Source organism: Marmota flaviventris, chromosome 7, assembly GCF_047511675.1.
Source record: "Marmota flaviventris isolate mMarFla1 chromosome 7, mMarFla1.hap1, whole genome shotgun sequence".
NCBI lineage: Eukaryota > Metazoa > Chordata > Mammalia > Rodentia > Sciuridae > Marmota > Marmota flaviventris.
This window is the reverse complement of record NC_092504.1, coordinates 105,454,096-105,468,447: the sequence shown is the minus strand read 5'-3', so window position 1 is coordinate 105,468,447 and position 14,352 is coordinate 105,454,096. Positions and strand designations below refer to the sequence as shown.

Below are 14,352 nucleotides of genomic sequence, written 5' to 3'. Positions count from 1 at the left end.
TTGTGAAAGTATTTTTAAACTTTAATTTTTTTTATTTTTTTAAAGAGAGAGAGAGAGAGACAGAGAGAGAGAGAGAATTTTTTTTAATATTTATTTTTTAGTTTTTTCGGCAGACACATCTTTGTATGTGGTGCTGAGGATCGAACCTGGGCCGCACACATGCCAGGCGAGCGCGCTACCGCTTGAGCCACATCCCCAGCCCAAACTTTAAATTTTTGTCTCACTAATTTTAAGGTCTTCACTTCCTTCTTTTGCAAGTTTTTATCCATCTGTACTTTCACTCTATTTTTTGTTTTTGTAAAATATTGAAAATTCAGTTTCTTTATAACAAAAGAAATAAGTAGAGACTGTGACTTTGTTTGACAAGGAAGTGTTCAAAGAATACTCTGCACTTACCTCTTCCTTCTTTTTATATCAGTGCTGCTTCCAGCAATAGTCTGTCTTGTATTGTCATAGTGCTGTCAGTGATCTCGCCTCGTCATGTTCCTGTACTTCTGCATTGCCCAGGCTGTTTGTAGAAAACATGAAGCTGATCATGTCGCTTCGGTTGATAATGATTCCTAATAACTTCAGGATTAAATACCTATGTTTTAAAGTTGCTAAGAAGGCCCCAGAGGTATTGGCAATCACCTCTGTCTCCACTGTATTCTTCTTCAACTTCATGTGTCTTGCCTTGGTTCCAACCACATTGAATTTGTACTTCTCAGAATATGCTACATTTTTTTCATGTTTCATTACTTTTGACCACATTCTTTCCTATGCTTGGTCAGCATCTTTTATTCTCCCTTCATTTTTTATCAATCCCACTCATTTTACTTGTGTTATTGAAGGACTGCTGTGTGCCTGACACTGTGCTCATCAGACAGGAAGGAACAAGACAGTAGCAGTACTGTGGTTCTCCTCCTGTTGTTACTTTTTGCATGATGTTACCCATCACTGCTCCTTGATTTACTTCAATGGCAATATTTTGTCTTTTATATTCATCAGTGTACTATTACATTGCTAGGTTATGGCATGATTCAATGAATGCTGCAATGGGATGACTAGGTATGCCTGTTTGTGCTCAGTAAGTGTTATTTACAGTCATGATATAATGACTTGTATCTTACCTGCTTATTTTTTAATTTCTCTTTGAATTCTGAAATAATATTTCATCAAGATCCTCTGTGTAAGCACAGAATTAAGGACAGTAATTCAAAGGAACTATTTAGAAGTTTGCCAAGACTAGTATTTAACAACAAAATGTCATTGTTGACTGGTGAATTTATCAACCAGAGAAATGAAACCAGTAGAAAATATAAGAGGGCATTATTTTTTTTTTTAAAAATTCACATTTGTGGGATATTTGTGTTCATCAGGAGTCCTCAACTTTGCTTTTAATCCCTTTCAACTGATTGACTCAGGCCCACCTAGATTATCTAGAATGATCTCCCTTATCTAAAAGAACTGATTATGAACTCCAGTCATATGTAGTAAACACCTCCACAGGAACATCTATATTAATGTTTAAATATCTGGAGTCTGTAGCCTAGCTGAGTTAGTATATCAAAACCCATCAAAAACAATTATAAACAGTATTTTCTAGCACTTAAAAAGCTCTTTTTTCCCTGACATGATGGTAAGCACTTTACATGCATTAATTCATTTAATCATCACAATAATCTAATATGAAGATATTATTCATATTGTACTGATGGGAAAACTACAAAGAAATATAAATTTGATTTGAGAGTCTATTCCAATAGAAGATGGTTCAAATGCAAAATTTGTCCCTGGATATTTGTACTAAACATAATTAGTTAACAGAAAATTGTTCTGATATATGCACTAAAAGGGAATTGAAAACATTTTCAAATTGAGAATGTCACATACATTCAGCCAAATATAAATCTAACATATCATGATGAATTCATCTTATGGTCTTGCACATTGCTTTATATTTGTTTCAGTAGGACTTGATTATTTATTATGCATACAAAGAAGCACCCTGACACAGAAGTTTGTATCATTACTGTTAAGCATATTGGAAAGCAAGGAGAGAATGAATGTTATTGTATGTTCTCCATGAATCACAGTGATGGTAGAATCAGGCTGAAATGTACATCATGAAATAGACAGTTTAAGCAGAAAAGTTGCTAACAGTTTCCAAATGACTACTGGGTGGTGATGGGTACTATCTGTAATACAAAAAAAAAAAATCATATTTTGTCTGTAGGAATTTGATCTGCAGTCCAGGGACAAATTATTCTGTTAAAAGAGTAAATTGAAGAATGTAACCCCCATGGGAAAATTTTTCCATTGATTCAAAAGGTCTGTGTTCCACAAAATCATATATATATTTGTATTGTTTAATGGCCTTAAGTACATAGAATAATGCTAGGTAAGAAAAACAATAGCAACCAATTAAAAAAAAGTTTGAAGATATGTGTTTACCCATATGGAATACCTTTCTTTGCTATTGATAAATATATTGTTTTATCCTGGCACTTGCCATTCATTCTCTAGGGGAACAATAGAAAAATAGTTGTAAGTCATTTTGAAGGAAGAACTTGGAACCCTCAGAATTTGAACTGTGAAGGAAAGCTATATTATGTTCTGACACAGTTTTCCAAGGATAAAGAAATCAGATATAAAAATATTTCTGAGTGGAAATAATTGAAAGGATAACTATTTAATTTACCCTATTCTTTCAGACTTCCTGATATATTTAAATGAAATTCAGTATGAGGTATGCTCAATGGGTTGGGGACCATAAGCAAACTGACTAACTCCAGCTTTGCTACTCCCAAGGTCTGTGGAGTAGAAACATAACAGGGAATAAAAGCACTATGTCTTGGAATTTCTCTGAGGTAAAAACAATACAATTACTTCACATAATTAAAATGTGAAGTAACTAACATGCATAGTTAGTACACAAGATTGTGTTCACCATGAAATATTACTTCAGTGTTTGTGAAATGAGTTATCCTTTTGTAGGTTAAGTTTTTCAAATATGTCTTAAATACATGGTTCTTGGATATTGGAAAAGGAGCATGGAAAATGAACACTATCATGTCAATTTTTTTTTTAAGGCTACAATTGCTCATTTGTAGTAATCTATACTAGTGCATTGACTTGCTTACTAAATGTAAATAAATCTAACAACTTGTAAAAAAGTATCTAATAAAACTACATATGAGTTAACTGTACTCCAGGCACCTTCAGTAATTTGAGTGTTTTCATTTTGCATGAAAAAGATAAATGCTTCTCCTAATAAATCTTTGGAATTTTTGTAAATTTATTAAAATATAAAATACATTGAGTACATGGTTTCTTAGTGCTTTAAAACTGAATTAGATAAAAACTAGAAAAAAATAAGAGAATTCCAGTAATTAAATGAAATAGGTGTACTGTAGCAAACTGGAAAGAAAGAGTAAAACATTGATGCTTAGGTTTTGCATCTCTGTTTTTTATGAATCTTGAAAGAAACATTTTGTAGAGTACAACAATAGTAGGGAGTCATTTCATGAATAGCATATTCTTTGTGGTATAATAAAAGATTATATGAGACTACTCAGTCAAAAATACAGAAGTGATTTCTACTCTTCTGTGATTTGCAGATTTCTGACAAAGGAGTGTTCCCTAGAAGGTCTGATCATTTTAGGTGTTCATATATTTATAGTTACCTAGAAATAAATGAGACTAGTACTTAGAATCTAATCTTAGAATAAGTAATTTTTGTGACTATCAAACTTTTTTCTTGTTTTTAACCCCTTATTTTATAATATTATAATTAAATGCAATTTCAGGACTAAATCATTTTTCCTTTTCTTTTAAATATTGGTTTTATTTCTATTAGTACAATTCAGTAAGATTGACTACTTTTTGAAAGTTGGCAACTCTTTTTATGTACAATATTACTAAGACGTTTTGGCAATCAAACCTACCTTGGAAAAATTAACGAACAAGAACCAAGGTAATTGTCGCACTAAAGACTAAATATTTGCACATACATTTTTTTGAGAGAAAAAATAAATTTATTGAAATATCAGAAATATAATTCAAATTTTTCATCATTTTCTTAAAATACAAAATATAATGCATATATAAATACTTCAGGAGGTGGTTTTTTTTTGCTTGTTCATTTGTTTTTGTTTGTTTTTCCTCTTTTTTTTTTTTTTTTTTTGGCATCTTGCTCACCCTTTCCTCTGTCACACAAAAGCCTTTTGCATAGAGAAAGCATAGGCTGAATATCACGTAAGATTTCTGTTAATCTCAATCAATTATAAGTAAAAATAAATTATGCACATACATTTTAAAGTATAAAATACTTTATAAAGTATTTTTAAAGTATATTTAATAGTATAACTACTATTTCATAAATTGTATTTATGAACAATATGTTGGCACATAATAATGATTTTTTTTGTCCTTATTAACTGATAGCTGTTGATATTTGACTTCCTATGGGGTGCAGTTTCTGTATATCTGAATGAGTCCTTCATACAATGTTCTAATTACTGACACCATTCTTTGCAAAAGGGCCCCAAATGTCTAGAAAGAAATGTATTTTAATTTTTAGTCAGCTTTCTTGAGAATTCCCTAGTAAGGAGCCTCTGATGGAATTTTGTGCACTTCATGCAATACATTTACAACCTAAATTCTTTTCACAGAAGAGCAAATTTAGCATATAAATTTGTAGGTTGGTGCCTCTAATGGTTATTTGCATTTCTGGTTGGAAGTAATGGTGAAAAATGTATCGATTTTTCAACCCGTGGATGCTGCAAATCTACTTGAATATGCAATGCCTTGACACTGGCTCCTGTTTTATATGTTACATTATGTAATAATTCCTGCTGTTCCATAAATTTACATTTTTAAAATTTAGAAGTAAATGAAACTTTCTTTACACTAATAGAACTAGCTTTATAAGTACAATTGAATAATGAAGTAATTAAAATTGGGAAGGTTTTTGTTTCATTTTATTCTCTGTTTTATTTCCTAAAGGCTGTTTTTTGATGGCATTAGTGTTCAATCTGAATAATAAGCCATTTGCATTTGATGTAATTTAAAAAGTACAGAAGTCATCCTCACCTCAAAGAAGAGTTCCTACAATTTTGGCTGTGCCTAAACATGCCACTATGCTTTAGTCACTTAGTGAAAAGTTAAAAGTCCCTGTTAGTACGCAAATTCATTAATTTAAAGGTAGTTAAGAAAATAATATCTTCACATTAACAGTTTTAGAGTAACCAACTACATTAGTCCATTAAAATACCTCTGAATAAGTTTTTTTTTTTTTTTTGCGGGGGGTGGAGGTTACCAGTGATCGAACTCAGGGGTACTCAACCACTGAGCCACATAACCAGCACCATTTTTCATTTTATTTAGAAACAGGATATCATTGAGTTGCTTAAGGCCTCGATTTTGCTGAGGCTGGCTTTGAACTCATGAGCCTCCTCCCTCAGCCTTCTAGGCCACTGGGATTACAGGCATGGGCCACTATAACCAGCAAAGTATTGGTTTTTGTGAGGAGGGAGGCATTCAGAAAATGAAATGAAATTTAACCTCTTATCAAAAAATAGTTTTCCTGAAGGAATTCAAGAAAGCTCACTATTTTGAGGTCAATGTCAGTGTTTCACACATCTGTTTACTTCATTTGTTTTAATGACTGACTATATCTTAACACATGTTATATTTTTCCTGTTTTTATAAGTCAGGAAAGACCAAATATGATCAAACCTTCTATTGGCCACTCAGAAATCTACAAACTTTTTATGACACCATAGAAATCATTTGTAAGTATAAGAATAGTCATATATCTTACATGACAAAGAATAAGCTTTCATGTGAAATTACTCCCCACTAGTGCTGTATTCTCCAAAATGTTTCTTTCAAGATACATAGTAAACTGGGATGCACAACCTAACCATCAATGTTTTACTTCTTTTTTCCAATTTGCTATAACAAACCATTTATTTAATTGGTATATTTCTATTATTTTTGCTTTTTATGATTTATAAAGTAAATCATGAAGAAAAAAACATTTTATATTTAAATAAATTTGACACAAATGGAAATTTTGAAAATAATAAAGAAGAAAGTAAAATCTTATGTTGGTCAATAATCAAAACTTATAATAATTTTGATAAATTTACATTTAGTAACAAAATCTTATTGATATTTTAGCATTTATTAGAAAACTATTCATTTTTCTGTCTTATGTAGTAATTGCATGGCCATTAATTTTCTAATTATTTTTGAACTTTTTTCCAAAAATTCTCTGTCTTTAAATATTTAATGTAATATGACTTAAAAGATAATATTAGTTATTTTATATGGCATTCAATTTAAAACGTAAATATGTATAATGTAATTTTTCATCTGAAATTTTTAATGCATTTACTGTCCTTTGAATTAATAATTTCCCCAATTGTTTTTTCCTTTAAAAATCAGTATATTATATTATTGATTTTTATATTTTGTTTATAATTTAATTAAGTTATTGCCTTTCTATGAGTTTTATTTTTTCCTTTGTGTTTTCTTTTTTTTTTTTATCCTCTTGTTTGTTTTGTGTTGTTGTTGTTTTGTTTTTCTTTTCCTAAGTCAAAGTTAGTGATTTAGCAACAATTTTCCTACATTTGGGGTTTAAAAATTAGCTACCTTTATCTAATAATTTATATCATATTTTATTGAAAAGCAAGGTTTGAATTGTACTGATAATTTTTTAATTGCTTAGTACATAAGCAATATTTTTCAATATTGAGAAAAAAATTGCTTTCCTGTTTTTTAAATGATCAATATATTCAACAAAGTATATTAATTTATTCTAGTTCTTTTTTAAAAAATGTATTGGACATAACTTTTCTGTATTTATATATGAATATATAACCAATGTAATTCCACATCACATACAACACAAAAATGCACAGTTATATTCCTTGTGTGTATGATATATCAAAATAGATTCTATTGTCATGTATAACTAAAAAGAGCAAATAAAAAATTTTTAAAAATTGTTCAACCCTACAAATTTGAATAAAATACCTTAAGTTCTAATGTATTTAAATCATATTCCTTGTATTACTAGTGAAGGAGTAAGAAACTTATAATTGGTTACAGATAGTATTCTCATTTTATTTACACTGAGTCTTTGTGTATGCATGTGTGTGTGTGTGTGTGTGTGTGTGTGAGAGAGAGAGAGAGAGAGAGAGAGATTTTGTGTGTGTGTGTGTGTGTGTGTGTGTGTGTGTGTGTAAGAAAGAGAGACTGGTTGGGGATTGGACCCAAGGAGTGCTCTACCAATGATTTATACCCAAACACCTTTATTTATTTATTTTTAAGTTTTGAGATAGAGTCTTAGTAAGTTCTAAGGCTGTCCTTGAATTTAGGGTACCCCTGCCTCAGCTTCCTAAGTTGCTGGGATTGTACGCATGTACCACAATGCCATGCATTATTTTATCCACATTTATGTTGTAATGTAAGAGTCTGGCAATAATTTTTCATGTATTAGGACTATTTGAATTTTTTTCTTAAATAGGAATATGAAAAATGTTGTATTAGGGATATCAAATAAATATTATTATCTATATAGGTTTCCCTGTTACTCACTGACACCTGTATTATTTTGTATAATTCTCTACGGCAACAAAACTTTGGCATGTTTTCTCAAAAAGCACATGTTTAATTAAACTCCACTACTGAGGTCTTTTTTTTTTTTTTTAACAAACTTCTCTTTTCATCATTCAAAGTTTATTCTAATGAAAAATGTTTTACCTTTATTTAGTAAATTTATGTCATTTTCCCAAAGTAATTCATGCACTTGTGGGAGGATAAAAATTAAAAAAAAAAGCAATACCCAGGAACTTATTTTTTAGATGCTAACCAAAGTGATATACAGAGTAGTTTGCATCATATCATTATAATGCAAGGTTTTGATTTAATTTTGAAATGTAAACATGGGGTTTGAAGAATATCTTTTGCTAGTGTTTGTTTTTCACATAACTATTTCTCTACTGATTCTCAGAAATTATCTCCTCTCAGTTACATATTATTATTAAGGCTTTAAAAAGTTTTTTATTTCCTCTTTAAAGTGAAGAATGGCCTAGAAATATTATTTGAATTTTTACTGTTCTTTTAATCACACCATTAACTCTTTTTTTGTTATAATTCATCTATTACTTATTGTCCTAACTTTTAGTTATTATACTAATTCTTGTGTTTATGATAAATAAAACTTAAAGAAATTAAAATATGAATGTAATTTAATTCCTGCAAAATATGAAACCTTAGTCATTTACATGGCACTTCCAAGAACCTATTTTTTGACAGGCCAATTAATCATCTTAACAAGTAAATAGTTGTATTCTTCCATTTGCTTATTTTTTTAACACATAATTTGGAATGTAGTTTCATTTTTCAATATTTCTGTCATAAAATTTAGGTAGTGAAATTAAATGTACATTGTGTAAGCAGATATCACTGTTTTGTTTTTTTTTTCAATTCATCCCTGCTTAGTTAACAGCATTTTCCCCTGCTTGACTATTTTCCTATTTTGAAATAACAGAGCTCCATTTTACTTCATAGAGATGTATACAAAACCTTTTATCTGGTCTTATCAGAGTTTATTGCCCTAATACTTGAGATGTATTCTTTATAAAATAAAAGCCTCATTGGTAACTTGGGGAAGGAATTTTTGTTTTCCTTGTCCACAGTAAAATACTATTTCTTGGAACATGACAATAGTTCAGTAAATATTTAATAAATATATATGATTGTTTACTCAGAGGAATAAATCGATAATATTCTTCATAGTCTATTTCTTCACTAGTAGGAATCTTCATTCCAATAGAGGGAATTTTAAATATAATACTGCTTTCTACTCCCAACTTGTGTGGAATTGTTTGTTCCAAAGGTCATGCAAAGAAGTAGTAGAGAATATTAAATTTAAATGAAAAAAACAAAACCTATATTTGAAAGCTTTAAGAAGACAAAGAGGAATCATGACTCCTCCTGCTTGACACATACTGGACATAAATTTATGTCTCTTGAGTGGCCAGAAGATAGTTTTAAATTCTGCTTAGCTTTTTATTAGATATCTATGTTGTATATCAGACTCCAGTCCTGTACAAATTAATAATTCAGCTAAGGGAGAAACTTAAGAGCCCTGTGTTCATTTCTTGCACTTCTTTTTTAATTGAGATTATGGCTCCATTCTTTCTGAATGACTTGCACCTCCCTGTGTTAGTCAGTTTTCTGTTGGCTATGACCAAATACTTGAAAAATGATCTTAGAAGTGAAAAGATTTATTTTGGCTCAGTGTTCAGAGGTTTCAATCCATGGTCACATGGTTTTCTGACGTGAGGTGGAACATCATGGCAGAAGGGTATGTCAAGCAAAGCTGCTCACCTGAAGGTGTCTGGGAAGCACAGAGTGGAAGGGTTGGAGATGGAATATACCCTTCCAGAATATGCCCCCATGACTTCCTTCCTTTAACTACATTCCAGTCTTCACAGTTTTCACCGCCTCCCAATAATGACATAAAATTGTGGATCCTTCAATGAATTAATCCACTGAGAAAGTCAAAACCATCACCATCCAATAACATCCCAAGGGCCCTACCTCTGAACATTGCAGCACTTTGGATCATGGCTTCAGTCCAGAAGACTTTGGGGGACATTGATGCTCTCATTTTTATTATTTGCCTCTTTTTTCATTGATAAAGGATCTAACTTATATTCTTTCCATTTAATTCTTTATGTGGGTACTTACTTACATAAATGAATATCAGCATTCCATATTCAACTTTAATATCACGTTGCTGTTTATGTCTTGTGATAAATAAAACTTAAAGAAATTAAAATATGAATTTTCATTTCTTTGCTGTACTTTTATTTTAATTGTCAAATTCCTCCCTTAGATTGTCTGTTTTCATAAAATGCAGTGCTAATTTATCACTGGGAAGCAAGGAAATAATGCAACCACACACTTGACTGTGATTGAAGTAAATAGCATATACCTAGTGATCAATAATCAACAGATATTGAATGCAGCAATGCATATGTCACTGATTGTGATGCATATCTGTTATTTACATAGTGATTTATGGACTGAAGAGCTAGCAGAGAAGATTGTGTTTTATACAATATGCACAGTTGACACACCATGCTAGCTGAAATTCAAGCCATATGTTTTTTTGTAATTGGTGTTGTTTAACTGAACCATTTAACAGAAAAATTTTGTATTAAAACTATGTAAAATGAGGATTTAATATATGTATATTCAATTTCATCACTTATCAAATAGCATGCAAATTAAAGTTAAAATGTGATCCACTATATCCTTAATGGCTCTGGAAAGCAGAATTCTGAAATGAAACATGACTCTATCCCTACCTATCAGCCAGCAAGGTAAGGAGATGAGTCCTACTTCCAGAAGGAAGCACATTCTGCCAACAACCTATATGAGCTTGAAGGTGGATTCATTCTACAACTTTTCATAAGTAGCCAGCCTGGCCCACACATTGACATTTGACTACTAAGATCCTGAGCAGAGTAACCAGTTGAGCCTATCATGTTCCTTACCTACAGATCTTTAATACATTAGATCAGTGCTGTTACTGCTAAGTTTGTGTGAATTTGTTATGCAGCAATACACAATTAATAGACTATTAAAATTTTAGTAGGAAAAGTGTCACAAAACTAACTGTTGTTGTGAATGTGGAAAACTGAAACCCTCTGTTTTTGTGATGTAAATCAGTATAGTTTTTTCAGAAATCTGGTGGTATCTACTTAGGCAAAACACAAACCACATGAGCATACCCTAAGAACTATTATGATTTTAGATGTTTTTCCAATATAAACCTGTTTGCATACTGACCAAACAAGTACAAGATTGTTTATGGACATAGCCCCAAACTAGAAATAACTCATGTCTATTACCAATAAAAATATACAGAATTGTGGTATATTCATCCAATGGAAACTGTATAGCTTTTAGAATGAACCAACTGTTGCTATATATGGATGAATCTTATAAATATACATTAAATAAAATGTCACCCATGTAAGAATATATGTCAATTTATAATCCTATTTGGATAATGATCAGAAATAGGCACAGCTACTTCATGGCAATATCAGTGATACTAATAATTGATTAAGTTTGGAGCTACAGTGGTGATTGGGAAGGGATGATTGGTTTAGTGTGCTGGCAATGCATGATTTATGTATCTCAGTACTGATTATACAGATATGTTTTGAAGATACATTTTACTATATATGTGTGTTATGCATTTTCTATTCTTCAGCTAGAGAGTGGAAAGACAGCATAGAAAATGATAATTGAGGATAATAATGGTAATTAATGTTTTAGTTGAAATATTTCTTTTATTTGACTGAAAAGAGAAAAGGGGTAAGGGAAAGTAGTTGATAAATAATTTTGACATTTACAGCTTTCTTTAAAATACAGTTTGCAGGGAGGATTCATACCACTCTGTAGTCTCCTGTGCTGCTGTAGTTCTCACTCCAATGGAACCAGCAATAGAAATGAAGAAAAGAGAAGAACCAAAATTTCCTGAGACTTCCAGACAGTAAGTTGTTCATTTAATTTTTCAGGACTTGTGAAATCAATTACAAAACTAAACAGAATAAACTTGATCAGAAACAGTGATGTAAAAGAAATGTGTTCATATTAGATTATGGGGAAAACAGAAATGAATCTTGCACATTTAAAAAATTAATCTGTTATTTCAATAAATAACCACCATCTCCTAACTTTATGTGTTTGAACCACGTGTCATTTAAGTTGATTTTGTTACCTTAATCTTTCGGACATGAGTAAGTAATCTGGACATTTTACTTAACACTGATTGCAGATGCCCTGTTCTTGGATTGTGTATTTATGTGTGTAGGGTTCAGTGTCCTAAAATGTAATCAGTTTTCAATATAAACTTCTTAACCTAAAGTGTTTTGCATTCTTATAAAGAATATGTGACTATTTATAAATATTTTCATTATCACAAACCAAAACTACACTATTTAAATATATGGAGTCTTAGAAATTGTGAGGTATCATCTGAAACAAAGCACAGAAAGTTTCCAGGCTGCTGGCAATATTGTATTTCTTAATCTGGGTGCTGGTTGTCATAGGTGTGCACATTTTGTAAAAATTTACAAGCTTCAGGCTTATGATCTATACATGCATTTTATGAACATGTGTATCTGTTCAATAAAATAATTTCAATGGTAATATATAAAGTATATTTTGTCATTTAATAATTCAGACTTTTGTTTAAATTTATATTTGATCTTACATTAAATAAATCATAGAATTTCACTCTTATAATAGCCCAAAGATTATTGAATCATGGTAACAAATACAATATATATTTACATCAAATGTTCAATAAACTGCAATTATTTCTAGTTAAACACTAAATGAATGAAAAGGAAAAATCTGCTTCTGATTTTCCAGGGAAAATAGTCCCATGTCTGCTTGAAGGTCTCAAATTAGAGACTATGTGATGTTTTAGTGCTGCCAGTGATCCATGGCTGACCCCTACAATAACAGGCAGGAGATACCACTGGATTGCACTGTATTGTAGTTGTTTGCTTCTTGCATGTCTTCCTGCTGGATAATAAGTTTCTAAAGAGAGTTTCCTAGAAAAGGGTAGTGTGTGATATTCTTTGTGAAGTCAACTAGAAAAAAAAATCCCTTAATGCTATATTCTATATTATTGAATTCAAATGGACCAATGCATATATTTGATTGCATGAAGACATTCACTATTAATATTCTCATTATAGAGGAAACAATTACTAGCCAATGCAGAAAGTAATGATTGTAATTCAGTTTTAATATAATCTAAAAGTGAAAACAATTTAACTGTTCTTAATGTAGTCTTATTTTTAGGTTCCAGTAGTCATTTTTTTGTCTAATAGGGAGAAAATTACATCTCATATTTGCCAAGTGAATTATATTAGAAAGCTTAAATGTATTTTCCTGCAATATGTTTGAGTTTACACAAGGAACTTATGTAGTTGTAACTTGGATCTTAAATTCTTTTAATTCTTTTTCAAGAACTCTGATCAAACTGGTGAGTGGTGTTATTACATGTATTTTTACCCAATCTTTTGCTACTTGGTAAAATGTCATTCTTATTCTGAGATATGTAATAGACCAGCATTCATATTTTCATTTAAACATTCTTCCTCAGCAATATGACTAATTTGTACAGATTTTATTAGCCCTTGCTGTTTTGAGTCAGAGAGACCTTTTTAAAAATCTCAGTTTTGCTATATGTTAGAAAGGAATTATTGGTGTTTATCTAAGCTCTCTATAATTTATTTTCCCATTCTGTTAATTGGGATGGTATTTCCACCCCCACTATAAGGATCACATGAGGTAATGTTACTGAAGGACCAGAGATCCAGCAATCCATAAGGTGCTAGTTCTGTTGCCCTTGCCACAGCTTCGGCTATTGACATTCTGGAGAATTCCAGGCATATATGCCTCTCCCAAATGCTCTTTTGAATGCAAGTCTAATATTTAAAGTTGTTGAACACACTTGACCAATGAAATGTCCTACCAGAACTTCCTAAGTATGCCTAAAAGCCAATTATTGATCAATTTTAGCCCCCTTAAAATCTTGATTCTTTCTGATTTCCATAGTTACGTAAAGCTACCATCATTTTTTTCTTAAAATCTTAACACATTTCCTTCCTCAGATCTCACATTTTATCAGTTAACAATTCTTGATTAATGTCTCCATTATATTTTTAATACCATTTGAGCAGAGCTGGAAGACATAAATATCTCATGTTTTAATTTTTCTAATATTTCCCTTCAATTGTGATCTTAAGGAAGCTATTTAAATATTTTCTAGCATGCATTTTCAGTTGTGATCTAATTGAATTCATCTTTCAAATGGAGATCACATAACCTATAAACCACTGACTGTAATTTTGAGAATTAAATGATGGGTGTGAATATATGAGGGAAAACACAATATAAAATCAAAATTGTTAGCTGAAAATTAAGTTAGAATTCTTGATTTAAAATGAGAACAGACCCAAAGCAAACTGGCTTCAGAAAATGAAGCAGAGTGGTTGTTATTGTCTCATGGATATAGGAGAGAAGGGGTAGATGTGGTCAACACATATGTACAAATATGCCACAATAAACCCCACTATTCTGTATAGTTAAAATGTACTAATGAGAAAAAAGTATTGAGGTAGAAATTTATGTAGAGTTGGGTGTGGTACTCAACCATATTGTCAAGGATCCTTTTTCCTGTCTCCATCTCTTTGGTTTCCTGTCTTGTCCAAGAGTTCTCATTTTTCTTAGGTTCTTCAAGTGGTGACATTACTTCCTTCA

The 14,352-nt window shown here is 31.0% G+C and overlaps 1 protein-coding gene across 1 annotated transcript in view; it reads left to right on the top strand.

Annotated features, from left to right (window-relative positions):
• Ccser1 (coiled-coil serine rich protein 1) overlaps positions 1-14,352 on the top strand; it is a 660,775-nt gene that overhangs the window by 249,784 nt on the left and 396,639 nt on the right. Inside the window, exon 5 of the mRNA XM_071614850.1 lies at positions 11,446-11,566. Within this exon, the coding sequence (XP_071470951.1) occupies positions 11,446-11,566 (121 nt within the window). The remainder of the gene's footprint in view (positions 1-11,445; positions 11,567-14,352) is intronic.